Raw genomic sequence first — 26,696 nt, 5'->3', positions numbered from 1 at the left:
GGCTGCTCAGTTGCAGGCACTGTGGTCTGAAGATGAATAATCTAACCTCCCCATTGTTTGTGAGCTTCAGTCTAGAGGGGCTACTGGAAGTTATGTGTGATGCAGCACACAATACACACACAACACCAAGACTGTGTAATGAAGTACACAGCTCCATGAAGCCCAGAATAAGTGCTGAACCTGGAAGTTTGTTGCACTTTACAGTTTACAAAGCGGTCTCGTGAACATTATTCCCTTACAAACAAGTGGTACAATGAGTTTTACAAGAACAAAGAAAGTCATTAGGAGTTCAGTAGAGGGTGGGTGAACTTCTTTTAGGATATATAGGCTTAGCTTCATGGGAAAGACGAAATTTGAGATGGGCTTCAAAATATGGATTAAGGGCATTTAGGAGCTGACTCCAAGGTATCTGCCATCAGGCTCAGTATATAATATACATCCTCCGGAGAAACTTAGGTCTGCACTTTCCTTGTTTTGGACATTCTTTTAAGAATCTTTTATTATGTTTTACACACTTGCAATATCCACTTGACTTTGGCCTTTAGCTTCTTCACGATTACACTTCATTGTGACGCATTATGCTCAGCAACTTGAGTACATTGGCCCCTCTAACCTTCCGAACGGCCCTGAAAGATGGAACATTTTATCCGTGTTTAAAAGCAATGGAAACTCTGATGCTCTAAGACGATGATGCATCCAAGGTCTCAGAACTCCAAAGAGGCAGATTTCTGAACAGCGCTGTTTCAGACTGACCTCCAAGGCATGCATTTTCTACCCCACAATATATTAATCATGATAAAGTGTATTTAAAAATTTGGTGTCTGTGTTTTGTTCAAGTACTTAAGAAATCTCAGTTCATCAAAAAGCTTCCTCTTAAGTCTCCTGGATTTCTTAGTCAACGAGCAAATCTTTGCCAGTGAAGGTCTGGTATTCTTACCTGCCTTTTCCAGCAGTTTCAATGTTATTCATTAATTGCCAAAGTTGATAATATTATAGTGATAATTATTCCTTTGTGTATAAGGCCTATTGGGATTATAAAATTTCGAAAATGTTCTTCCCTATTGTCCTTCCTTAGCAATACCAACCATTCCTTTTTGCTCTATTCTGAAGTCCAGGATGACAGAATGTCTTTATTTATTTTATCCCGGAGGGTGTCGTGCAGAACAAAACAAATGGTTCAATTAACCGAAGGTTGTCTTACTCTCCCTTTCCGCCCAACATTCATCTTGAAAAAATTTTAGTGTTCCTGCGTGGCAGCTCTTGACGTCAAAAAAGGAGCAAGGTTACCAAAAAAAGTCCTTGGAGGTCATTAAAATGAAAACCATTTAGCCCCGCCCTTAAAAAAAGAACCTCTGTCCGGGAGGCGAAGGAACCGGCCTGGGAGGAGCTGCACTTGAACCACTAATGGATTTATAAGTCTCCCGGCAGGCTCGCGGGGCACTGCCGGGCGGATCCAGGTGGACGTACCTGGAAACAACCGCACTCCCGGCTCCACGCGCCCCTAGCCACGGGCCTCAGCGTCAGGCGCTTGCGCAGCGCGTCCTCCCGCCCCCGTCCAAGTCTCCAGCGGCTGCTGCTCCGCGGCCTCCATCGTTTCCGGAACTTACCCGGCTATGGCCGCCACCGGGGGTACCCGGTTCCTGTGCGTCGCCACCGCTGTTCTCGGCGGCGCGGCCCGCCGGTGGCTTCTTCACGCCGGACCTCGCGTGGGAGCCTGCGGGCTCCTGGGGATCCAGAGGCCTGACGGGAGCGCGGTGGCGAGCCGGCCGGTGAGCTTGTCGGCGCCGGCGCGGAGCAGGTGAGGCGCGCGCGGGAGCGGGAGTGCTTCCTCCCCGGGTCACGGCCGCTTTCCCTCGGCGGGATTTTTGCGCATTCCGCTGCCCCTTTCCTGGGCGTCTGCGTGTGGGTCACCACCCTCGACGCCAATTTTCGCTACTCCGTGTTGTCGCTGCCTTCTTTTTCTCACATCGCTAAGTTTTTTTCTTGAACCACCGACACATGAAATATTCCGGGACACCCCCTCCCACCCCCCCACCTCCTTTCCAGCATTTCTGTGCCCTCGGGAAAGGCGGGACCTTTGCACCAGCAGGTTTTCCACGTGGTGTTGTTCCAGAGCTGACCTTCACTCTGCTTTCGCCCTGAAGTGACTTTCATAAAATGCTCTCCTTGACGTCCCGGCCTGATCCAGTCTGCTGTTTAGGACACGGCCCCCAGTTCTTCGTTAGGAGAATGTATTCATTTAGAATATACTCAGGATATCCTGGGTGCTTCCCTGTATGCTCTGTTCTAGCTGATAAAGGGTTAAAAGCACCTGCATTGGAGTTGGCAAGTCAGTGTTTTAAACTGGGTTTTGGCTCTTTCCTAATTTCCTCAACATCTGTAAACCTCCGTTTCCCTACTTGTAAATCAGGATAACAATTGTGTAGCTCTCATAGGGATATTTGAAGATTAAATGAAATAATAAGTAATAATAGCTTGTCCTGTGCCTGGCAGATAAGGCTCAGTAGATGCCAGCTCTTAGCTGCAGCAGCTTCTCTTACACACACAGTGTTGAATTGTTTTGTATTGTGTTGAAAGAGGTGAAACATTTCCCAAACAATTTGTTGATATTTTATATTATTGGGCATATTTCTTTTTCAAAAGCATAATCCCAACGGATAATAAAGATAACATTTACTCATAATTTCAGAGTATGGCAACATGGTAGAGACATAATGCAGATAGATATCTATACAGCTCTTGGACCCCGTGTGGTAAGGTAGCAGAAAGCAAGAACTGGAGGGAGAGCGTTGGATTTGAATACTTACTGCTTTTCTAGTTTCTACTTGAAAAGTTCCCTGAGAATACCATCTAGGATTTATTCAACTTCCCCCCTCAATCCTGTTAGGCAGAGATTGCTGGCTAAGTGTTTGTTGCATAAACTGTGAGGGAGGTAATGGAGAAGGCAAGCCAGATTTGTCTGTATTTCCCCTGCACTTCTGTGCCCTTCACTCTCCTCTCCTATGCCTTGCTTTATACAATGGAAATATTTTTGGAAAGTTATGTATATATCGGGGCATATATTGAACATGTTTGTGTAACTTAGAACGTGTGAATGCTTTTGTAAATAGGAATTATCTTCCCCAAATTTATTAAATTTGGATATTTCAAGTTGTCTTAAAGGGAGCCCACCTGTCCTAGTCCCTATAAGCCTGCATTCCAACCCTCATTGGCACAGTTTCTGTTACTGATTCTGAACTTCCTATCACAGTCTTCAAAGCTACTGTTGGACTTTTCAGTTTTTATCAATGACCTGTGTAGTACCATAGTTACTAGCCACATGTGGCTGTTTAAAGTTAAGTGACAGTAAAGATTCAGCTTCCCAGTGGCACTGGCCATGTTTCAGGGACTTCATAGCCACTTGTGGCCAGTGGCTACTTGTCTCAGTACAGGTGTAACATTTTCACAATTGCAGAAGGTTGATTGGATAGCAAGTACACTTCTAGGAGCTGTAGCTCTAACTTTGAAGTTTAGCATTTGAGTAAACTATCAATAATTGGGTGGGAAATACTTATGCCTCAAAATACCCTGATCAAATTTTGTATAGATTTAGGTTGCAAAAGGTTTTTATGTATATTATTTCACTTCACTCGTAGGACATTCCTATGAAGTAGGCAGGGTAGAAAACTGGGAATAAAATTTGCATATTAAGCAGTTGGCAAAACTAGGACTAGAACTCAAGTAGTTTTTGGTTTTGATAAATTTATTTATTAATTCTCCTATATAGGTCTTTATGTAGAATGCATTGTTTATCCATCCATGTTCTTAAGATATTAAATCTCATAAATTTAAAATTTTCTTAAAATCTGATTGCAAAATCATTTTAAGTCAAAGCAATTCTCAGTTTCCTACTGAAAGTCAACTTGGCTTTGCTATCAGAGCAACTTGCTAGTTAACCAAATCTTAAGTTTGCGCTTTGTTTGTCCATCTGCCAGACCATGATGGGTTGAATAATTCTATGTAGGGTAATTTCATCAGAAGACTTAATTTGGTAGTGTGTGTGGATATTAACACATAACTTTAGAGGGCACTATCATATTTTTTCGTAGCCCTTTATATTGTCTCCACTACTGAAGTTTGCCATTTCTGTTGCAACCAGCCCACAGGTGCTTATGTTGTGTTATATACACGTATATAACTCCCCTAAGTGGTCTTTCTGCCCCTACCACATTTTCAATACCAATAGGTATTTTTTTTTGGCATGGGCAGGCACCTGAAATCGAACCCAGGTCTCTGGCATGGCAGGCGAAAACTCTGCCACTGATACCAATAGGTTTTGGTCCTTTTCCTCCCAGTCCAAAATCTTCAGCATGGCATTTCTTTACCCCGGTTTTCCAGCTGCTTTTTTCTTAGGTACCTGTTTTTTTTTCTTTTTAGTGAATCTCGCACTTTGAAATTCTAATAGTTGGACAGCAGAGGAAAAATTTTTTATGTCTTTTGTATCCCACAAACAAAGTCAGATCTGTGTAGATCATCAAAAGAAGGAAGGAAAACAATTGAAATAAACACGATTGGTGTTATTTATCATTATGATGTTCTTTCACCTCCCTCCTCTTCAATTCTACTTCCCTCTTCTACCTCCTTCTGTCCATCTGTTCTAGTTTGCTAGCTGCCGTAATGCAATATACCAGAAACAGAATGGCTTTTAAAAAGGGGAATTTAATAAGTTGCTGGTTTACAGTTCTAAGGCCAAGAAATGTCCAATCAAAGGCATCCATCCAGGGAAAGATACCGTGGTTCAAGAACGCCGATGAAGTTCAGGGTTTCTGTCAAGTGAGAAGGCATATGGCAAACACAGGGCTTTTCTCTCAGCCGGAAGGGCACATGGCGAACACAGCGTCACCTGCTAGCTTTCTCTCCTGGCTTCCTGTTTCATGAAGCTCCCAGGGAGGTGTTTTCCTTTTTCATCTCCAAAGGTTGCTGGCTCATGGACTCTTTGCTTCATGGTGCTGCAGCATTCTTTGCTATCTCCGAATCTCCTTCATTCTCCAGAATGTTTCCTCTTTTATAGGACTCCAGAAACATATCAAGACCCATCCCAAGTGGGTGGAGACATGTCATCACCTAATCCAGTTTAACAACCACTCTTGATTGGATTACATCTCCAGGAAGATGATCTAATTACAGATTCAAACATGCAGTATTGAATAGGAGTTATTCTGCCTTTACGAAATGGAATTTTGATTAAAACATGGCTTTTCTAGGGGACACACATCCTTTCAAACCAGCACACCCTCTGTATAGTTACAATTTTTCCTCCCTCCATATTTGACATCCCTTTCAGGAAGCTGACAAATGCAAAAATCTATCCATGTCCTTGTTTCCTAACTTTATCTAAATGTGTAAAATTCCTTCCAATGGGATATCATGAAAGATTGTAATGCCACTTTATTTACATCCTAGAATTGTGGTGAGAATAAAAAATTATTGAATCATTGAATACATACTAGCAAGAACAAATATATAAAGAATTAAATGCATCTCAGTTTTAATAAGTTCTTCTATACAAACAAAGTAGAACTAAAGTAAATTGAAGTCAGCAAGGCATTCAGACTATACAGATTCCTTATAAACTACTGTTATCAATGTAGGAAGGAAAGATGAAAGAAGGAAAAAGATGACTTATGTCACATGACTCATAGGTCATCAAAAGCTATAACCTACCCTAGCATACAGTAGCTTTCACTGCCTGCTGCAGAGTGATCCCATAGTTATTGGCAAGAATATTAAATCTATTAAAGAATATAAGAATATTAAAAATATTAGAATGATTTTTATGACTAAATTGGCTCTGGGTCTTAATTATTCTCTGTTCTACATTCTCAGAAGAATCCCAACCATAATACAGGTTAAAAAAAAAAAAGGACAGGTGTAACTTTTGTTTCATTTCTTGATCCATTCTGAATTCTCTTATGTCAAGTGCTTGTTAACTCTCTTTCAACCAGGTAAGATTAGTTGAGGTAGAGGTAATTCATTTTTGCCATCCTCTCAAACATGTATTTGTGCTGAAATAACATTGTTCTTACTGCACCCCTCCATTAGAGAAATTTATTTCTCTTTCCCTCTCTGATCTTTTCTCTTTTCTGCTGTTAAGTGGACTTCCAGTAGAGAGAAAAGGAATTGGGTACCAGAGTTGAGAGTAAAGTCACACGGGTTCTTTATTAACATATCTGAGGAGAAAGGAAAGGCCACAGAGTCTTTCTGGAAACTGTCTTCTGTAGACATCAGGGAAAGCTCCAGGGTCCAAGGCTGGGTTAAGCTTCTGTGTTGGGTCCATTGAGATCTCATCACAGCCCCAGAGTCCTCCGAGATCTTTAGGTCTGACTAGGAAGTTCATGCTGATGGTGAAGTCACTGTTTATTACCTATATGTAAGTGGCTTCCAGTGTTATCTAAGGGAATATATTAGAACCAGGGCTAGAATCTAATCTTCTAACTCTTCCATACCATACACTTTTACTGCAAGATTACCTTTCCTCTTTTATTTTTTTCTTCTCCTTTGGAATAATGCCTAGGTAAACCTATTATTCCTAACTCTGTGCTTTTTTCTGGGGCTGTACAAATTTGATTACATAGCCGCAGCACAGACTTCTTAGCAAAAGGACTTGGGCTTTAAATAAAAGTTATCAGCAATTGTTAGGTATTGTGCAAAACTAAGATAAATATTATCCTGATTTTACAGAAGAGAAATTCTGATGTAATAGAGATTTCAAATTACTTTCTGTAAACTTAGCTCTAGAGTGTTCCAGAACAGCAATTCTAAAACTTCTGATTTTCAGTAGTCTGGATGAATAATTAAATTCTGTTGTATTTCCTTTAAGCTGCTAGGCATTTGTTGATGCCACATCTCTAGCCGAGACTTCTCTCCTAGTTTCAGACCCATATTTCCACCTGGCTATTCCCCATTCTCATCTGATTCCATTATTAAACAGTTCTGCCTTCCCCACAGCTCTTTCTCCTCCTCTGTTAACCTTAGGTTAAACAATACCACCTAATTGTGGAGCTGGAAATCTTGGTGTTATTTCTTCCCCCTCTTTCAGTCCACTTTATATAGGATAGTCAAAACCTTTTAATTCTACCTCCTGAATATCTCTTAAGCCAGTGTGTTCTTCGTGCTTGCTTAGTTTGTGCTCTTTTAGTAACCTCCAAAGTGGTCTCCCTGCCCCGGGTAACTTCATTCTCAGCTATTTTGCCTTGAAGAAATGGCAGTTGGCTAGTTGAAAATCATGAATAATTTTGGAGAATACTTGCTTGAAAGCATTTTGGTTACAAAAAGAATTTAGAGAGCATGGGCCACTTTGAGGGACATTCACATACACGTGCACATTTTTAATGAGATTAAGATTTGATGAGATTAATTAAAGTTCTATTAATTAATCTTCCTTTATTTAGCTTCAGCAGTTCAGGGAGGTCATTATCCAATAGAGACTTCAGTTTCCTCTTCTTATGAAATGAGATAATGGATTTGGTAATTTTTCAAGATATTTTGCAGTTCTGAAATTCTTTCATTCTAGGTTTTATTTACATTAAAGCTTTTTTGGGGGGGCAATTACCATCTGTAGGCAGTAGTGAAAATTACAATTTAGTATTTTAAACTGAAATAAATTTTTCCTATTATGAGGTAAAAATTAAAATGACCAGTAGTAGAGGATAAAGATTTGGTTGCTATATAGATTCTTTCCCCAAATTTTGAAGTGATGTTTGTAACAAACATTTGTTTGTAACAAACTCATTTAAGTTTCTTTCTCTTCTCCAGAAATTAAATTAAAAAAAAAATTTTTTGAAGTGATGTTTGTAACAAAATTTTTTTTTTTAATTTAATTTCTGGAGAAGAGAAAGAAACTTAAATGAGTTAGCTAATAGAAAATATAATATCCTCTAATAAAACTTAGAATGAGGTGTTTTGTTTATTTGCCTTTCCACATTTAAAAAAAAACAAAAACTTTTCCACATCCTTTGATTTTTAGGGTACACATTGTGGATCAAAGTGAGATGCTTACATAACTCAGAAAACTGTCAAACCTTTCAGCAACAGTATCCTATCAGGCACCTGCACAATAATTGCCCTATTGATAGCAGAATGATTAGCTTTTTCTTAAATGCAGTTTTATTGATATATATTATATATTCACATACAATGTAATCATCCATACTGTACATTCAGTATCGTCATATGGCTGTGCATTCATCGTCACATGGCTGTGCATTCATCATCACAACTGACTTTTTCTTTTTTGTGAAAAGTAACGTATATACAAAAAAGCCCTAACGTTCAACACACTGAAGCAATTAATTGTAGAACAGATTTCAGAGTTCGGTATGGGTTACAATTCCACAATTTTAGATTTTTCTTTCTAGCTGCTCTGAGACACTGGAGATTAAAAGAAAGATCAGTATAATGATTCCGCAGTCATACTCATTTGTTAAACCGTAACTTCTCTGTATAACTCAACCATCTCCTGTGATCTTTCTCCCACTCTTTAGGGTTATTTGGGCTATGTTCATTCTAAATTTCTCATGTTGGAAGGAGCTGTCAGTAATATGATGTTTTAGTCTGTCAAAGCTGCCAGAATGCAACACACCACAGTTGGATTGGCTGAAGGGGATTTATTTAGTCTAAAAATATATAATTCTTCAGAGCAAAGGCAGCTAACTTTCATCTGAGGTTTTCTCTTACACGGGAAGGCACAGGGTGACCTCTGCTTGCCTTCTTTCCAGGCTTCTGGGTTCCAACAGCTTTCCCCGGGGTGATTCCTTTCTGCATCGCCAAAGGCCTGGGCTGAGATGAAGTATGCTGAGCTGCTTGGGCTGTGCTGCATTGACCACTCTCATTTAAGCATCCAGCCAATTAAATCAAACATCACTCATTGCAGCAGGCACACCTCCTAGCCAACTGCAGATGTAATCAGCGACAGATGAGCTTCACATGCCATTCACATGTCCTCAGCAACAGAACTAGGCACCTTCATCATGCCAAGTTGACACCTGAACCTAACTGCCACATATGGGATAGGGGAATGGTACTAATTGCTGTTCTGAAGAGGCTGGCCCCTCTGCATTTCAGGAATGTCTGGTCTAGGAACCCATCTGGAGGTTGTAGGTTTCTGGAAAGTAATCCTGTGCATGGAACCTTTGTAGAGCCCTGAGTGTTCTTTAGAGTTGGCAGAAATGGTTTTGGTTGAGGATTGGCAAACTATGATAGGTAGCAATCTCTAGCTGAAGCTTGTGTAAGAGTAGCCTCCCGAGTAGCCTCTCTACTCTATTTGAACTCTCTCAGCCATTCATACCTTATTTGTACACTTCTTTTCCCTGTTTTGGTCAGGATGGCATTGTTGATCCTACAGTGCCAGAGCCAGACTCATCTCCAGGAGTCATATCCCACATTGCCAGGGAGACTTTCACTCCTGGATGTCATGTCCCATGCAGGGGGGAGGTTAATGATTTCACTTGCAGTTTTGGGCTTAGAGAAAGAGAGAAGCCACATTTGAGCACCTAAAGAGATCTTCTGGAAATAACTGTTAGGCATAACTATAGGGAGGCTGAGTTTCTCTGATACGTAATTAGTTTCACAAGCGCAAGCCTCAATATCAAGGGCTTGGCCTCTTGACTTGGGAGTCTCTAATGTTGGACCAGTATCAGGGATTTCCCTGATGGTAAAGTTTATTAGTTCCATATTTTTTCTCCCATCCCTCAAGGGACTTTGCCCATACTTTTTGATTATCTGCTTAATATACTCTGGTATGTATCATGGCATTACACCGAGCCAACCAGGATTACAGGTCCTCATTCCCATTTTGGGCTCCCTGTGCCTGGGTTGTTTGAATGATCTATACTGACAGGTTGAGCTAGACTATACGCCACAGAAAATTTAGGTTCTGAACAAAATAAGCCTTTCTTCCTTTGGTCTCAGAGTGTAGGTAGAGTTTTAAAATATAGATCATGTCTTCTTTACCCCTGTATTCTGAATTACCTTAATCCTGACCTGGTTGGCTTCATTCTTAATCTCTAAATACCACGTTATACATACATAGCACGGCTTCTCAAAATCTGAAAATCACAATTACTGCTTCAGAATAAATGTGTCTACTATAAGAGCTTACAATCTGGCCCCAATGTTCTTATATCTATTTTCTAAATGAGACCATACAATATTTACTCTCTTGTTTTTGGCTTATTTTGCTTCAGAAAATGTCCCACAGTTTCATTCACAGTGTTGCATGCTCCTTTCTGCAGTAACACAATAATCGATCGTATGTATACACCAATGCTTGCCTTTCTGTTTCTCAGTTAGTGTAGCCTTTAGCCATCCCCATCCATTGGACATCATGTCTAATGTCTAAAGTCAACAGTCCATCAACACTCTTAATTTAGACAATTTCACTGTTCTCAAGAGAAAAATAACCAATAAACACTCCTGCACCAAATAGAAAATCCAAACCTCCCCTTAACTCTTGTCCCTCCCGCCATTACTTACCCCTGGTGTTGCTGTGGTACTGTTGATGTTTTCCTGTTAAACATAGGCCATACCATGCAATAGAAGTATTCCCACTATGCCCCAATATTATATACTCATACCTTTGAAGTAGTACATGCAAGAACTTATTTTATTAATTTTTAAATTTTTTTAAAGTACCAGAAAACACCAAACATAAACATTTGTAACTTTTGATCATTCCATTCTACATATATAATCAGTAAAAGAACTTATTTTTATTTTTAATGTTAATCGGTGGGACGCATGGGTCTTTACAACCCCTTTTAAACATATTCACCTTCAATATGGCAATATTACTTATAAAGCTACTAGTGAACTGCCTACACTTCTCTCTATTCCCTTACATTTAAGTTGAACCATGTTAACCTTTCATCCATCTCTAGGTTCTGTGTATCTCTAGGTCCTCTGTATTCTGTATTGTAAGCCTCTGACTTTACCTTTACTATTGATTAGCTTTATTCTGAAGTCCATTACCTTAGTCTAGTATTTTAGGGATACATGCATAGATATTTTCTTTCAGAGAGTTCTGTAGACCAAAATAGACTTCATCAGAGATAAAGATTACTAAATATCACGTGACATTGTACCCCAGGGAGACAAATACTCCAAATCCCCAGGTGGTCTTGATAGTGACTTGTTGCCATTTTCTTTAATGTGTGGTGCTTCTCACCTGGAAGGTGTTTAAATAGATAGGCTTTGGATTTGTAATGTCTTCTTCTCAAATAAACTTTGGAAAGTAAAATACTATAAAAACATATTCACAGAAAACCACTGTTTCTTTGATCTTATAAGTTCTTAAAACATTTATTTTAAAATATCTTTTAAAATTACTAAAGGACTGCTTCCTTTTCCAGCTCAGAAGATAAAATAACAATCCACTTTATAAACCGTGATGGTGAAACATTAACAACCAAAGGAAAAGTTGGTGACTCTCTGCTAGATGTTGTGGTTGAAAATAATCTAGATATTGATGGTTTTGGTGAGTATAAACATTCCTTAAAAACTCTTAACTGTTGACTAGGTCTGAACTTTTTTTTTTAAAAGAATTATCCTATATCATGCTAAGTAAAATACTCAAATTCAGAATGTGTTAGTGTTAAATTTTCATTTGTAAAGAATAATAGAGTAACACTGGTGTTCTGATTCTTTGTGCATTTAAATAACGATGTGATTGCCTCATTACCTTACTATTCACCTGTGAAGCAAAGTAGTCAGTAGGGTGTGTGTGGTTTACAGCTACCGGTTAGAGATAATAAATGTCATATTATAGAGTGGTAATTGAATAGTTGTAGCAGTTCACCTTCTGATGAAGTTGTCTTAGGTTTTATGAGAGAAGGAAGTATTTTAACTTGGAAGTCTTCATTTGTAGACCTTCTCCCACTTTTTTTTTTCCTTCACCATGCACACAAAGCCCATGTTCCAGCAACCACCATCTTACTTTTCCTCAGGCATACCTTGTGTATTACCAGTCAGCTTTTCTCACAGACTGCCTCTGAAGCAGTGGTTCTCAAAGAGGGGTTCCCCTGACCAACATCACATGGGAAATGCTAATTTTCAGGCATAGCCCAAACTGAATGAATCAGAAACATGAGGCTCTCCATGTGATTTAAAAAAAAAATATTTTATTTGTTAAAGAAATTGTGGGTTTGCAGAACAGTCCTGGATAAAATACAGGATTCCTGTACACCTCCCCACCACCGACATTGGTTAGGAAAATTTGTTACAATTGATGATAGCACATTTTTTGTAACTATTTTTTTTTAAGAGGAGTTACATTTGTTACAGTTAATGAAAGATGATTAAAGTAATACCATTAACTATTGTCCATAGTTTACATAGTGGTATTTTTCCCCCATATTTCCAGCCTATTATTATTTTTTCACATATGTCTTTATTTTATTACTCATCTATCCATACACTGGATAAAGGTGGTGTCAGTTACTAGGTTTATACAATCACGCAGTTAATTATAGATGAAAGCTATATAGTTATCTGTTATTATCAAAGATGAAGGCTGACAAATTACAGTTCAGCAATTTCAGATATTTCCTTCTGGCTATTCTAATACATTAGAAACTAAAAAGAGATATTTATATAATGAGTCAGTTGTCATAACTATTTATTAAATCCTGATTTTTAAATTATAACTGTTCCCTCTCATTTGATCATTCTTTCAGTCTTCAGGGACATCTGGGTGGTGACTATTCTGACTTCTTCGTGCTGGCAAGGGTTGTCAGCATTGTGGGAAAGAGAAGTAAAACTGGTTAATGTTCTTGGGGAGACTGGTACCTCTGAGTTTCAGGACTTACCTGGTATAGGAGCCGTCTGGAGGCTTTAAGTTTCTGAAAAACTAAACTTAATAGGTAAAACTTACATAGAGTCCTTAGGTAGAGCCCAGGTCTTTAAATTTTTCAAGAATGCTAGTGGTTGGGGCTTGGCATAGCGTGGCAATTTGCAATATCTGGCTGAAGCTTGCATAAGAGTAATCTCCAGAATGATCTCTCGACTCAATTTGAAATCTCTTAGCCACTGAAATTTGTTTATATTTCTTTTCCCTCTTTTGTTGAAAAAGGCATTATCAATCTCACAATGCCATGGCCAGGCTCATCCCTGGGAATCATGTTCCACGTTGCCAGGGAGACTTATACTTCTGGAAGTATTGCTCATGTAGGGAGAAGGTAGTAAATTTATTTGCAAAGTTTGTCTAAGAGAGAGAGGCCACGTCTGAACAACAAAAGAGGTTCTCTGGGGGAAATTTTAGGCATAATTATAAGGCATGCAGTCAGCTCAATGGGAGAGAATATTTGGAAGCCATGTATCTGATAAGGGTTTGATTTCCAGTATATATGAAGAAATCTTACAACTCAACAATAAAAGGACAAACAACCTAATTATAAAATGAGCAAAATATATGAATAGACATTTTTTCCAAATAAGAAATACAAGTGGCTAAAAAAAAACACAGTGAAAAGATGTTTGTCTTCATTCACTGTTAAGGAAATGCAAATTAAAACTACAATGAGGTATCATGTCACATCTATAACAGTGGCCACTGTTAAACAGTGAACTACAAATGTTGTTGAGGACGTGGAGAAATAGGAACACTGACTCACTGCTGGTAGGAATGTAAAATGGTACACGTGCCGTGGAAGACATTTTTGTAATTCCTGAGAAAATTAAATTTTGAGCTGTCCTATGACTGGCAATTCTGCTACTTGGTGTATACCCAGAAAAGCTGAAAGCAGTGACATGAATAGATATTTGCACACCAGTGTTTGTTTGGTATTATTCACAGTTGCCAAAAGATGTAAACAATCCAAGTGTCCATCAGTAGATGAATGGATAAACAAAATGTGGTATATACATATGTTCTAGTTTGCTAGCTGCCAGAATGCAATATACCAGAAACGGAATGGCTTTTAAAAGGGGTGATTTAATGAGTTGCTAGTTTACAGTTCTAAGGCCGAGAAAATGTCCCCATTACAACAAGTCTATAGTAATGTCCAATCAAAGGCATCCAGGGAAAGATACCTTGGTTCAAGAAGGCCGATGAAGTTCAGGGTTTCTCTCTCATCTGGAAAGGCACATGGTGAACACGGTCAGGGCTCCTCTCTCAGCTGGAAGGGCACATGGCAAATACAGCATCATCTGCTAGCTTTCTCTCCTGGCTTCCTATTTCAAGAAGCTCCCCAGGAGGCACTTTCCTTCTTCATCTCCAAAGGTTGCTGGCTCGTGGACTCTGCATCGTGGTGCTGCAGCATTCTCTGCTCTCTCTGAGTCTCTCATTCTCCAAAATGTTTCCTCTTTTATAGGACTCCAGTAAACCAATCAATACCCACCCAAATGGGTGGAGACATGTCGTCCCTTAATCCAGTTTAACAACCATTCTTGACTAAACCACATCAACCAGGGAGATGATCTCATTACAGTTTCAAATATACAGTATTGAATAGGGATGATTCTACCTTTATGAAATGGGATTTATATTAAAACATGGCTTTCTTAGGGGGCAAATATCCTTTCAAACCAGCACAACATATGATGAAATGTTATACAGCAGTAAGAAGGAATGAGGTCCTGAAGCATATGACAACTTGGATGAACCTTGAGGACATAATGCTTAGTGAAATAAGCCAAACACAAAAGGACAGATATTGTATGATTTCAATAATATGAACCCTCTAGAACATGTAAACTTAGAGTCTTAGAATGTAGAAAATAGAGAACCTAGAGATAAAAACTAGAGAAGGGGGAGTGGTTACCTAATATGTACAGAATTGTTAACAAGGTAGAACGTAAATGTTTGGGAATGGGTGGAAGTGATGGTGATTTGTTGTTGGGATTATAAATAATAGTGCCATGTTGTAGGTGAATTTGATTAAAAGGGGTTGTTGAAAGTCTTGTATGTCACCAATGAACAGTGTATAAAAATAAATAAGTTCTTGCATCAACTACCACAAATGTACAACACTTGTTAAAAGAGTTGATAATAGAGTGGTATATGGGGGGGAAATTACCTGTTGCATGCTGTGAATTATATTTAACGATAATACCTTAATATTCTTTCATCAACAGTAATGTATACCAGTACTAGGGGTATATAATTGGGGGAAATAAGGATATGAAGAAATAGTTGATGTAGTTCTACCCTTGAGTTTTATAGTCTAATGCAACAGTTCTTGGCTGGGATTGAGTTTCAGAATCTCTGCAGAATTTTCTAAAAGTTAGACATCTCTCTTCCATTCTAGATAGTGCTGGGAGAGAGAGGATGGTGCAGGATTATTTTTAAAAGGTTCACATCATTCAAATCTTTACCATGGTTAAGAACCCCTAATTCAGTGGAAGAACTCTTCAATAATAGTTATAATAATACATTGCATAATTATCATATGGTAGGCATTGTGCTAGTTTGGACATTTATAACCCTGTTTTATAGAAGAGGAAACTGTGTTATAAAGAAGTTAGGTAACTTGCTCCAGGTCACATGGCTAGTTTATGGTTTATGAGCTATAGTCTGTTTGATTCCAGAGTACTCTCAAATACTGCTATGTTCTGTACTACCTTTCATTTATGAAAGAATAATTTGCAGAAACTAAGTTTAGTCAAAGCGTAGCTGAATATGAATTCAACAAAAATGAAGAGGGCTTATAATACAAAATTTACGCAATCTGTGGAATAGTCAGTCTTGCTTTTTTTTTTTTTTTTAATCTTTGGCCTTTGAATGTAATCAAAAAGGGCGTTTGTCCTGAAGGTGAATGACAGAGTCTTCAGAGAAGCAGTATCATTTTATGTATGGGTTTCTAGAAATTTTGTGATTTTAGCTTGGTACATGGGTGATATGTGTCTCTTTTTTAATAGGTACTAATTTCCTTCTGTGTATACTGCAAAAACTTCCGACTCCAACTGCAAATAACTATAATAACTTCTAACACTGCCAACATCAACTCTGTTGACTCTATCCCAAGTTAGGCCAGACTCCAGAGATTAAGAGCAGTTCGCTACAAGGATGTCCTTCAGACACCGGCTGCAAATACAGTGGTCCATACTACTGTTCAGCTAGCTACAAATTCATGATACCCATCACTCCCTTGGGTTTGATAATTTGCTGTAAGAATTCACAGAACTCACTGAAAGTGCTTAATTGAATTATGGTTTTATTACAGCAAAAAGGTTACAAATAAAAGAAACACATAGGGCGAGATCTGAGAGGGTCTTAAACTCAAACCTCTGTGACCTCTCCATATGGAGTCAAACTGGTCATCTTTTAACATAACAATGTATCTCCTCAATCATGGTAGCTCACCCAGGCTTCAGGTGTCAGGTTTATATGGGGTTTTGTTATGAAGGCATGATTGGTGGAATTAGTGCCCATATCATTGAATTCAATGATTAGTCCAGAGGTTGGAAAGGTCCAGCTGATATGTTGTAGCATAGCGCCCCACCCCCCAGTCACATAATATGGCTAGCCCCCCGCCCCGCCCCAACTCCTTTCAAGACTCCCTGTGAGGCTGGACTCACTCTAAGTTATCTTGTCAGCATATGAATTGTCAGGTGTGGTCCTGAGCCCACCATGAATAACAAAGATATTCCTCTCACTGGAAATCCCAAAGGTTTAGAGGTTGCCCTCCAGGGACCTGGGACAATGGCCAATTCTTTATTATACTGTATCTTCTTTTAGCCTCTCCACTTTGAGCTAGGAGTGTAACATGTCTTTCCTTATAGTTTCTTTGGTCCATTTGTGGTCATACTGACAAGAGAAGCCAAGTAGACCAGGAGGGCTTCAGTTTCTTTTTAATAAAATATCAAAATCTGGATGTTGGCTCAGGATAAGAGCTGTGTAGGTAAAAGCTACACACCTGGATATCAGATAGTGGAGGAAGGGAAGATGTTTGAAGACAGTTGCAAATATAAACATTTGGAACCTACTGCATATCCAGTTTCCTAGTTCACCTAGGCCTATCAAAAGAATAATAAGTCCATGGATCAGTTTGTCTTAACTTATCAGGTAGCTTTCTGTCTGAATGATTGCTTGATCTATTTTTCCTATAGTTGCCTACCCAGATACCATAAGATGTAGTCACTGTGCCAGAACTTTGCTTCAGCCAATCAGTAAATAATCAGGGGCACTTCTGTTATCTAGTATTATTATTTTTTTAATGATTTTTATTTTTAAAAGTCTCTAATTGCTAAAATATATGTTTTCAAATGACATTTATATATAAATAGTATGCAAACAGACCAATAAAATAAAAATAATTCATTTATAGGTTAAAAAAATAGACATCTTGAGAAATATAGTTTGTATAGTCTCTGAAGTAACAACAATTTCTTTCACACTGAGCAGTAATTCAGATATTTTGGGATGAGTCAATCCTATATTTCTGGGTATGTGCTTGGACTTAACATGGGTCTATTTGACTGAAGGAAAAAATGACCATGGAGGAACTTGTCTTATGGACATAAAGGTGAAAGAACTCCAGAACATAGAGGAAGTTCCCTTGGATGCACTGACATCAGTGATCCTCAGATGGAGGTTGGAATGGGTGAAAGAATGCCTGAGTGGATGGAAGTGAAGAGTGCTGTTAAGACCCAGGCCCACTGGAGAGAGACAAGCGGATGGATAGGGGCCACACACTGGATTTGGAAAAGTGCCTTGTGCTGTGGTGGTTGTCATGACCTCTTTAATGGACTCCAGTGATTTTAGCATTTCTGCCATTGCCTCTTGTCTGAGCATTTGGAATTCTCTTTTAATTCTTGGGCCATAGAAGTTAATTTCTGCAGTAGCATCACTTTCATTCTCTTTGGCTTTCTGTATATATCTATAAGACTGGCTGTTAGACTCTTTTTGTCTCCAGGAATGACTCGGTCTGCATATCCCTTCTAAGCAGCACTAAACTTGTCAAGGAGATGGCATTTCTGTCCAGTCAGTGTAGTCATTGTGTCTGCAAACTGCTTTTCACATCTTATATAAAGTCACCTTCTAATAGACTGCACAAGTCTGAACAAAAATAAGAGACCCACCAATAAACCAATGACAGGTGGACACACCAGTTTCCCCTGGAGGCAGTGGAACATAGGTCTGAACTCATATCATCAGGAATCAGTTCCATCACCAACTGTCACAGCTTCCTGAGGATCAGACCAAAGTCTAACTCCACAGAGTTAAGAAGGTGACAGCACCTTCTTATCCTGGAGCCACCGCAGGGCTGAGCCCCGTAACCATGAATCCACCAGGCACAGCAAATCCTGGAGAATCCTCCAGAATTCTGACTGGAACACAAACATCAACTAGCAGCCTGAACTGATCACCAGGGAAGGAGTCATTGTGGTGGCGGGGGGCAGGGAGGGCAAGATTTAGAACATAAATGTGTTTGCTTCTTTGTTTTCTAATGATCATTATTCTTTCAATTATTTTTTATTGATGCAGAATGAATATGCATTGAACTGTGACAGTTTTAACTGAATGACTTGTTGCATATTTAAAACTTTTCATGTCACCCCCAAGTATCCAATCCCCCTATCAAGATTGAATGTCTGTTAACACAGAAAATAACTGCTGTACCATTCAGTCAATTCTCAGCCCCACCATGTGCATCTCTTTTCTGATTTCTATCACAAGACAACAGTTTGGACACACTCTAGGATTGTTTTAACCAAAGATTTTATACTGTTCCATTTGACTTCTGAAGTGCTGACTTTTTCATTTGTTTGAGCAATAGTCAATGGATAAAGTATATTATAGATTAAAATATTTTAACTCAGAAACTCTAGGCATACAAAATTCTGTGTTTTTTACCCTTGAAGCATTGAGTAATTGAGATGTTTGCCTAGAAGGTCATGGCATAAGACATATAGATGTGCTTTATTGCTCTTAATCCTTATGAGGGAAGTTTATGAGAAATATTATTGGAAAGATTGGGTGCTATTGGCAATTGCCTAGGAAAGGATAACTAAGGAATTTAAAAGATTTGCAGAAGGGAAAGGGTTACATCAGCTTTTTAAAAGTCTGGTACTTTGTATCAGTGTTTTGGAGAGTACGGCAACATTAAGAGGAAGAGATAACTAATAAATTGTTAATCTGTTTTCTTTATCAGGGCTCTTACCCAACAGTCTTAGCAGGTACAAAGAAAACTGAAAGTTAGGTTATCTGTCATATATAGGCACCTCGGTAACAGAGGACCCAGTGAAGGCTGCTTGTGTCCCCTAAGCACTCAGTAACATCCTTTTTCCTTTTCTTAAAGTGGCAATAATAAATATGTGCACCAGTATATTCAAGCCTCTTTATACATCTTTTCTACCTGTTAACCGAAGGCTATAATGTATAAAAATAAAAGACACACATATAGTTGGTGGCCCAATAGTTTTTATTCTCTTTAAAGATTTCTCATTTTTTTTTTTTTATATGTTGTATGGCAGGGGTCACATTTTATTCTTTTTCCATGTGAGTATCCTCTTATTGCAGCACCATTTGTTGAATTTTTGTTTGTTTTGTTTGGGGAAGTAGTGCCTGGGCCAGGAATTGAACCTGGGTCTCCTGCATGGCAGGTGAGAATTCTACCACTGAACTACCCTTGCACTTCTGAGAGTTCTCATTTTTAAGAACATTTTCAGGTGACCAAAATTTAATGTTAGGACAAGGTTTCAAAATCAACTGGGAATCTTTAAATTATAATTTAGATCGACAATACAGGACAGTTCAGTCACTATTGATATTAAAAATCTGATAGAGAGATGGCATTTTTAAAATCTTACAATATAGTGGAGGGAGTAACGAAATGTTTATGATTTGTAGTATAATCTGAAATTCAAAGAGCAAATCCTTTTTTTTTTAAATCAGTTGAAATTTTAATGATTTTAGCCATTTAGTAGAAAAAAATGTCAGCTTGCCTGACTAGGAAAACCTAATACAAGAAATTTTGGACATTCAGATTTATAAGATCTTCTGTGAGAAAATACGTCCAGGGTCTTGAATAAACTAAAATATAATGCTAACATTATTTTTCCTAATGTGATAAATAAAACTGGGAAGAAGATGATACATGGCTTGTTTTTAACCCAAAATGATCAAAAAAGGGTCTGTTTTGGCCAAGGGTTAAACTTAACCTGTAGAATTTATTTATATATAAAATTTTATATAATATAAAATATTATGCTATATATATATATAATTGAAACTCTTCAAATTTTGCTTCCAAATACTGAAGTTCTCTTAGGCTTTTTTTTGCTTATTAATTACCTGCATAAAAGAAACTGTATTTCTTTTTTTTTTTTGCAAATTAGCCACCAAAACCATTAATTTAATTCATAGCAAAACTTCTTTCACCCATTTTCTACCTCCTCCCTCTATTTAGAGCATAAGCTGGTAGCTTTTATTGAAGGGCTAGAACATTTAAAGCATTATAACTTCAATTTCTTTCTTCTGATAATGTTTAAGTAATTTTCTCTTAGGTTTATGTAAGCACTTCTTAGTCTTGCTAAGTGTGTCAGAACAGGAGCTGCTTTAATTATACCAGCTTTAATACTCTGTAATTTATTAATGCCCTCCAGAGGAAGCCACTGGTAGGCTAATCAGTTTGTTTAGCAAGTATTTCACACTCATTCAAAAGAAAGAATAGATGTCTTTTTTAAGTGTTTTTATTGAGAAATCTTCACACGCATATAGCCCATCCACAGTATACAGTTAGTGGCTCACAGTATTATCATGTAATTGTATATTTATCACCAGGATCATTTTTAGACTATTTGCATCACTCCTGGAAAAGAAATAACAAAACAGAAAAAACTCATACATCCTATACCCTTCCCTCTCATTGACCATCAGTTTGACTGCATTTCAATTTACCCAGTTTTTTTACCCTTTATTCCCCCACCCCTGCCCATTATTTACTTATTTATTTTTCCTTATATATATATTTTTAACTCATCTGCCCATACCCTGGACAAAAGGAGCATCAAACACAGGTTTTCACAATCACACGGTCACGTTGTAAAAGCTATATAGTTATATAGTCTTCAAGAATTAAGGCTACTGGAACACAGCTCAACCATTTCAGGTACTTTCCTCTGGAACACTCTAATACACCATAAACTAAAAAGGAATATTTATATAATGCTTAAGAATAACCCCCAAGATAACCTTTTGACAAGAAAACCTTTTCTCTTCCCCTTTTTGGTCAAGAAGGCTTTCTCAGTCCCATAATGCCAGATTCCGGCTCATCCCTGGAGTAAGGTCCCACATTGCCAGGGAGATTTACACCCCTGGGAGTCATGTCCCACCTGGGGTGTGTGTGGTGGTGGGGTGGGGGTGGGTGGGCAGTGAGTTCACCAGCTGGGGGTGGTTTAGAAAGAGAGGCCACATCTGAGCAACAAAAGAAGTTCTCAGGGTGACTCTTAGGCATAATTATAAGTAGGTTTAGCTTTTCCAAAAGGAAGCTTATCAAATTCCCAGGCAAGCTAAGAGTACTTTCTGGCTTGAGCCCATAGTCCTTAGAAGCTGGGGAGTGCTGGGACATGAAGTGTGGTCAGAAAGGACTTCTTCATACTTCATATGTTTTGTTTTCTCTAGCACTTGTCCAATCAGGGGTAGGTTGAGCCAGTGGCTTACCTTTAAACATTCTTGTGGCCTGCAGAACTTTTCTCACATTTTAACCTAACTTATTTGTATACTTTTGTGGGATTTAAGCAGTGTATTTTGAGAGAGTGATGGAAAACTTATGAAATTATCCACTCAGAACCCTCTAGAGATCTGGGAACTTCATAAAGATCCCAACAAACCAGAAGTGACCTATTCTCTTCCCATTCCATCTCCATTCTATTGCAACATTGTTTTTCCTAATGTTATAAAACTGTTTTATTTGCTGAAGCTGCCGAAATGCAATATGCCAATAATGGACTTGCTTCTAACAATGAGGGTTTATTAGCGTACAAGTTTATAGTTCTAAGGCCATGATAATATTCGAGTTAAGGCATCAACAGAACGATACTGTCTCTGAAGACTGGTTACTGGGAAATTTAGGCTCACCCTCTGTCATATAGTAAGGCGCACAGGATGACATCTGCTGCTTCTTTCTCTCCCGGTTTTGTGCTTCCAGCTTCAGGTGCCATTGCCTTCCTGTCTGAGCTTCTTTGTGTTTTTCTCTTTTAGTTTCTGTCTCTCTTAGCTTATGTGGGGCCTTCTCTCTAAACTTCTTTGGGGCTTTTCCTGTCTTTTATCCTCTAATAAGGGACTCTAGTGAGAGGATTAAGATCCATCTTGAATGAGGTGGGTCACACCTCAATTGAAGTAACCTAATCAAAGGTCCCACTTATAATAGGTCTACATCTACAGGACTGGATGAAGAAACTTTTCAAGGGTACATACAGCTTCAAACCATCACACACATACATTCAGGCTAATTCATACAGTTTTTTATATATGTAAAGGAAGGCTTGCTCTAAGTCATGTAAAAATACTGTGAGTTAAAAAGAAAAAAAAAAACTACATTTCCTTCTCTTAGATGATAGTTCTGTCAGTTTGAATTAGATAGCCCTAATTATACACAAATTATAAATTCCTGTGAGTAATTAATCCCCAGAAATTTTCATTTTTAAAAGGAAGCCAACCATTATAGTTAATAGTAAAAGTATAAGAATGTTTTTTCATGAATTATAACAAATGTATGACACTAATACAATGTGTTAATAATAGGTTGGTATATGGGGAAAAATACACCTAATGTAAACTATGGATGATGGTTAATAGCATTATTTTAATAATCTTCCATCAATTATGACAAAAGTAACTACTATTAAAAAAGAAAGTGCAATTATTAAGTACTGTCATCAGTTGTAACAGATAGTGTTCCTTGTCAATGCAAGGTGGTGGTGGTGGTGGTGGTGGTGGTGTGTGGGAATCCTGTATTTCGTGCAGGTTTATTCTATAAACCCTCAACTTGTCTAATTAGAAAAACAAAAAAAGCCTGTCATAGATAACACCTGCAATTATAAACAGGCTCTTATAAGACTAATTGGCTTCTTTTTTGACGAAAGGGAAGACTTTTTTTTTTTTCATTTACAGATACATACACACACATATACATAGAACTGGGGGCCTTGATTTTACGATTTTAGCCATAGGTTAAAATAATAGTTAAAATAAGCAAAATAACACTGATTTCTGCCATGATTGTGAAGCAGATTTTTTGAGACCTTGCAAGTTGTACTTTTTATTGACACTCTGGCAGCATATTAAATTGTAAAAAGAAAATTCATGATTGTTGAAAACTGACTTAGAAAATAAGAAAGGCAGTATAGCTTATTATAGACCTAGGAATTTGCTGTACTGAGTTTGAATCTAAGTTCTGCCACAGATAGATATGTTGTCTATTCTTGGGTATATTTCTTAAACTCTTAGAACCTTAGTTTTCTCATCTGTAAATTGGGGATAATATACTGCATAGAGATGTTAAGGTGATTATATAAATTATCCTTTGTAAAGCACTTAAAACAATGCCTGACACATAACTACTGTGTAAGTGTTTGTTGTGGTTATACAGCAAGGCAAGGACAATCACGTGGTTGGTATATTGCTTTCTTGGCAAGTAGCAAATATTTGAAATATACTTAGCCTTATTAGAGTACAAAAAAAATATGTGTTGTAGATCTCCTTTTCAATTTTTCTGTATTTATTCCATTATAATTAATATTAGTATGCCTTCTTACTGCTAGGATTTTTTTTAACTTGCTGTTTTGACAATATGTGTGGATTTCTTTTACAACTAAAAAAGTTGAAATTTAATAAATAAAATCAAGAGGGCAAATTTACCTAAAAATTTATCTTGGATTAAATTATCTTTTGCTGCCCCCTTTGGGGAATGGTGAGAGCAGGGAGAAATTCAACTTCCCCAAGTTGAATTCTTGATAGTTTCACAAGCAGTGTGGACAGCCAAAGCTATAGACTGAGCCCCCAGTCTTGGGGTTTGTTTATATGAAACTTAACCCCACAAAGGATAGGTCAAGTCTACTTAAAATTTAGGCCTAAGAGTCACCCCCAAGAGAGCCTCTTTTGTTGCTCAGATGTGGCCTCTCTCTCCAGCCAACATGACGAGCAGTCTCACCACCCTCCCCCTCTCTGTGTGGGACATGACTCCCAGGGGTGTGGACCTTCCTGGCAACGTGGGACATAAATCCTGGAATGAGCTGAGACTCAGCATCAAGGGACTGAGAAAAACCCTAGAATGAGCTGAGAATTAACATCAAGGGATTGAGAGAACCTTCTAGACCAAAGGGGGAAGAGTGAAATGAGACTAAGTGTCAATGGCTGAGAGATTCCAAACAGAGTTGAGAGGTTATCCTCGAGGTTATTCTTATGCATTAAGTAGATATCACCTTGTTGTTCAAGATGTAGCGGAGAGGCTGGAGGAAACTGCCTGAAAATGCAGAGCTGTGTTCCAGTAGCCATGTTTCTTGATGATGATTGAACAATGATATAGCTTTCACAATGAGACTCTGTGAATGTGAACACCTTGTGTCTGATGCTCCTTTTAGCTACTATATCAACATAAGAGTGGAACATATGGAATAAAAATGAATAATAGGGGGGAACAAATGTTAAAATAAATTTAGTTTGAAATGCTAGTGGTAAATGAAAGCGAGGGGTAAGGGGTATGGTATGTATAATCTTTTTTTTCTCTATTGTTTTCTGTTGTCTTTTTCTAAATTGATGCAAATGTTCTAAGAAATGATGAATATGCAACTATGTGATGATATTAAGAATTACTGATTGTATATGTAGAATGGAATGATATCTTAATGTTTTGTTTGTTAATTTTTTTAATTAATAAAAAAAGTTTTAAAAAAAGAAAGATAAAAGTAAACTAATAAGAAAAATTAACTTTTGCTGATTTCTGTGGTCTCCTACGATAGTATACATGATGTGCTGATGTTGCTTCCTGTTGAAACGGAGCTCGAAGGATATTAAGGAATGATGAGAAAGGAAGAAAGAGAGAAAGAAAGACACAGACGGGCTCAGGGGGTCTGAAGCTTGAGTTTACTTCAGACAAACTTCAGACAATTTTATTCTTAACCAGACCCTGGTTATATACCACAGGATGACAATAGGCATGCATTTCCTGAGGGAACAAAGTTCTTATCTTTCAGTGTTCTTCCTTCATACTTAAAATAACCATTTGGGGTAAACAAATATTCTTTTCCTCCGAAACTGTCTTACATAAATCAGATAACATAAAGCAGCTTACTGCCACCACCACGCTAATGCCATCTACTCCCAAGTAGTTCCGCAGGTCTTATGTTAATCCTATCTCCTACATGCTGATGCGTTTTTTTCATTCTTTTCTATATATGCTCTGGCTATCTAATTTAGCGTTCAATTAATACTAATACATATACAAAAATTGCTACAAAACACAATAATCCTCTTCTTATTTTTTTCAGTATATATTGTTTGTGAAACAGACCAAGTTTTCCCTAATGGGAAAAAAATGGACCAGTGGAATGGTGTTGATACAGTAGGTAGCCATTTGGGAAAAATAAAATTGGAGCCATAACATCACACATCCACAGGAAAAATTCCAAATGGGTTATCGATTATAATACAAGCAAGTATAAGTGTGTACTAGAAGAAGCATTTGAAAATTTTTTAATGACCTTGGGGTAGGGAAGGATTTTCTAACCATGACACAAAATTTAGTAGCCAAAAGAAAAGGTTAATACATTTGCCTATATAAAAACTCAAAAAACTTATATATGGCTACAAACAACATAAAGCCTAAGGGTTTTTCAAACTGATAATATATTTGCAATTCATATGGCAAAGACTTCCTACTGAATTTAAGATAAAATCCTTAGTCCGTACCCTGACCTAAAGGACTGCGTCATCTGTTGTCCTCCCCCCACCCCTGTCCTTCTTTTTCTAACTTTGGCCACGTTGACCACACCTTTTATCAGCAGCTTGAATTTGCCCAACATTTTATATCTTTGAACTTTGCATGCACTTTGTCCTCTCCCTGGGTCACTTCCCTTTCTCTCCCATTCTCAAATCTTGTATTTGCTACTTTTAATCTAAGTCCCAAATTATGTATTCTTCTTTGGAGGAGGCTTTGCCCAACCATCATATCCAAAGTAGGCTTTCTTTACCCCGAACCCAGTATCCTTCGTAACAGTACCCTGTTTAGTTCTTTCATAGCATTTTTCAACAATTTATAATTATGTTTCTTGACTTCTCTCTCTCCCCATAAACTGTAATGGTGGATAAAATTATTCCTATTTTATTCATCATTTATATATTAAGTGAAGGAATGAGTGAATAAAGGAGTAAAAAGGGACAAGTGTACATTTTGGAAGCAACAAACATCTTTAACATTTTTGTTTCTAACTTTTATATTAATATAGGTTTCTTATGTATGCAGGTATCATCTAAAAGTAAGTTTTCAGAACATATTTAATATTCTGTCACTAGGGGGCGGTTAGACCTCTGTTAAAGTCACCTAGTTAACTACTGCGTCCTTCTGTATTTATTTACTTCGTATGTCTGTTTTGAGAGAAATCATTCAAATTGAGAGATCCTGATAATGTTCATATAAATCGACATTTGTTCTTATGTTTATTGAATCCCTGCTGGTATATTTCTGCCTATGCTGGATCAATTCTTACTTTAAACAATTAGA

At 37.9% G+C, this 26,696-nt stretch overlaps 1 protein-coding gene across 1 annotated transcript in view; it reads left to right on the top strand.

Moving 5' to 3' along the window:
- The first annotated feature begins 1,366 nt into the window (after positions 1-1,366).
- FDX1 (ferredoxin 1) overlaps positions 1,367-26,696 on the top strand; it is a 41,955-nt gene continuing 16,625 nt past the window's right edge. The window contains exons 1-2 of the mRNA XM_077113025.1: positions 1,367-1,798; positions 11,388-11,512. Coding sequence (XP_076969140.1) covers positions 1,614-1,798; positions 11,388-11,512 — 310 coding nt within the window. The 5' untranslated portion in view covers positions 1,367-1,613. The remainder of the gene's footprint in view (positions 1,799-11,387; positions 11,513-26,696) is intronic.

Source organism: Tamandua tetradactyla, chromosome 8, assembly GCF_023851605.1.
Source record: "Tamandua tetradactyla isolate mTamTet1 chromosome 8, mTamTet1.pri, whole genome shotgun sequence".
Taxonomy (NCBI): domain Eukaryota; kingdom Metazoa; phylum Chordata; class Mammalia; order Pilosa; family Myrmecophagidae; genus Tamandua; species Tamandua tetradactyla.
The sequence above is the reverse complement of the archived record's forward strand: the minus strand, read 5'-3'. Positions and strand labels throughout refer to the sequence as shown.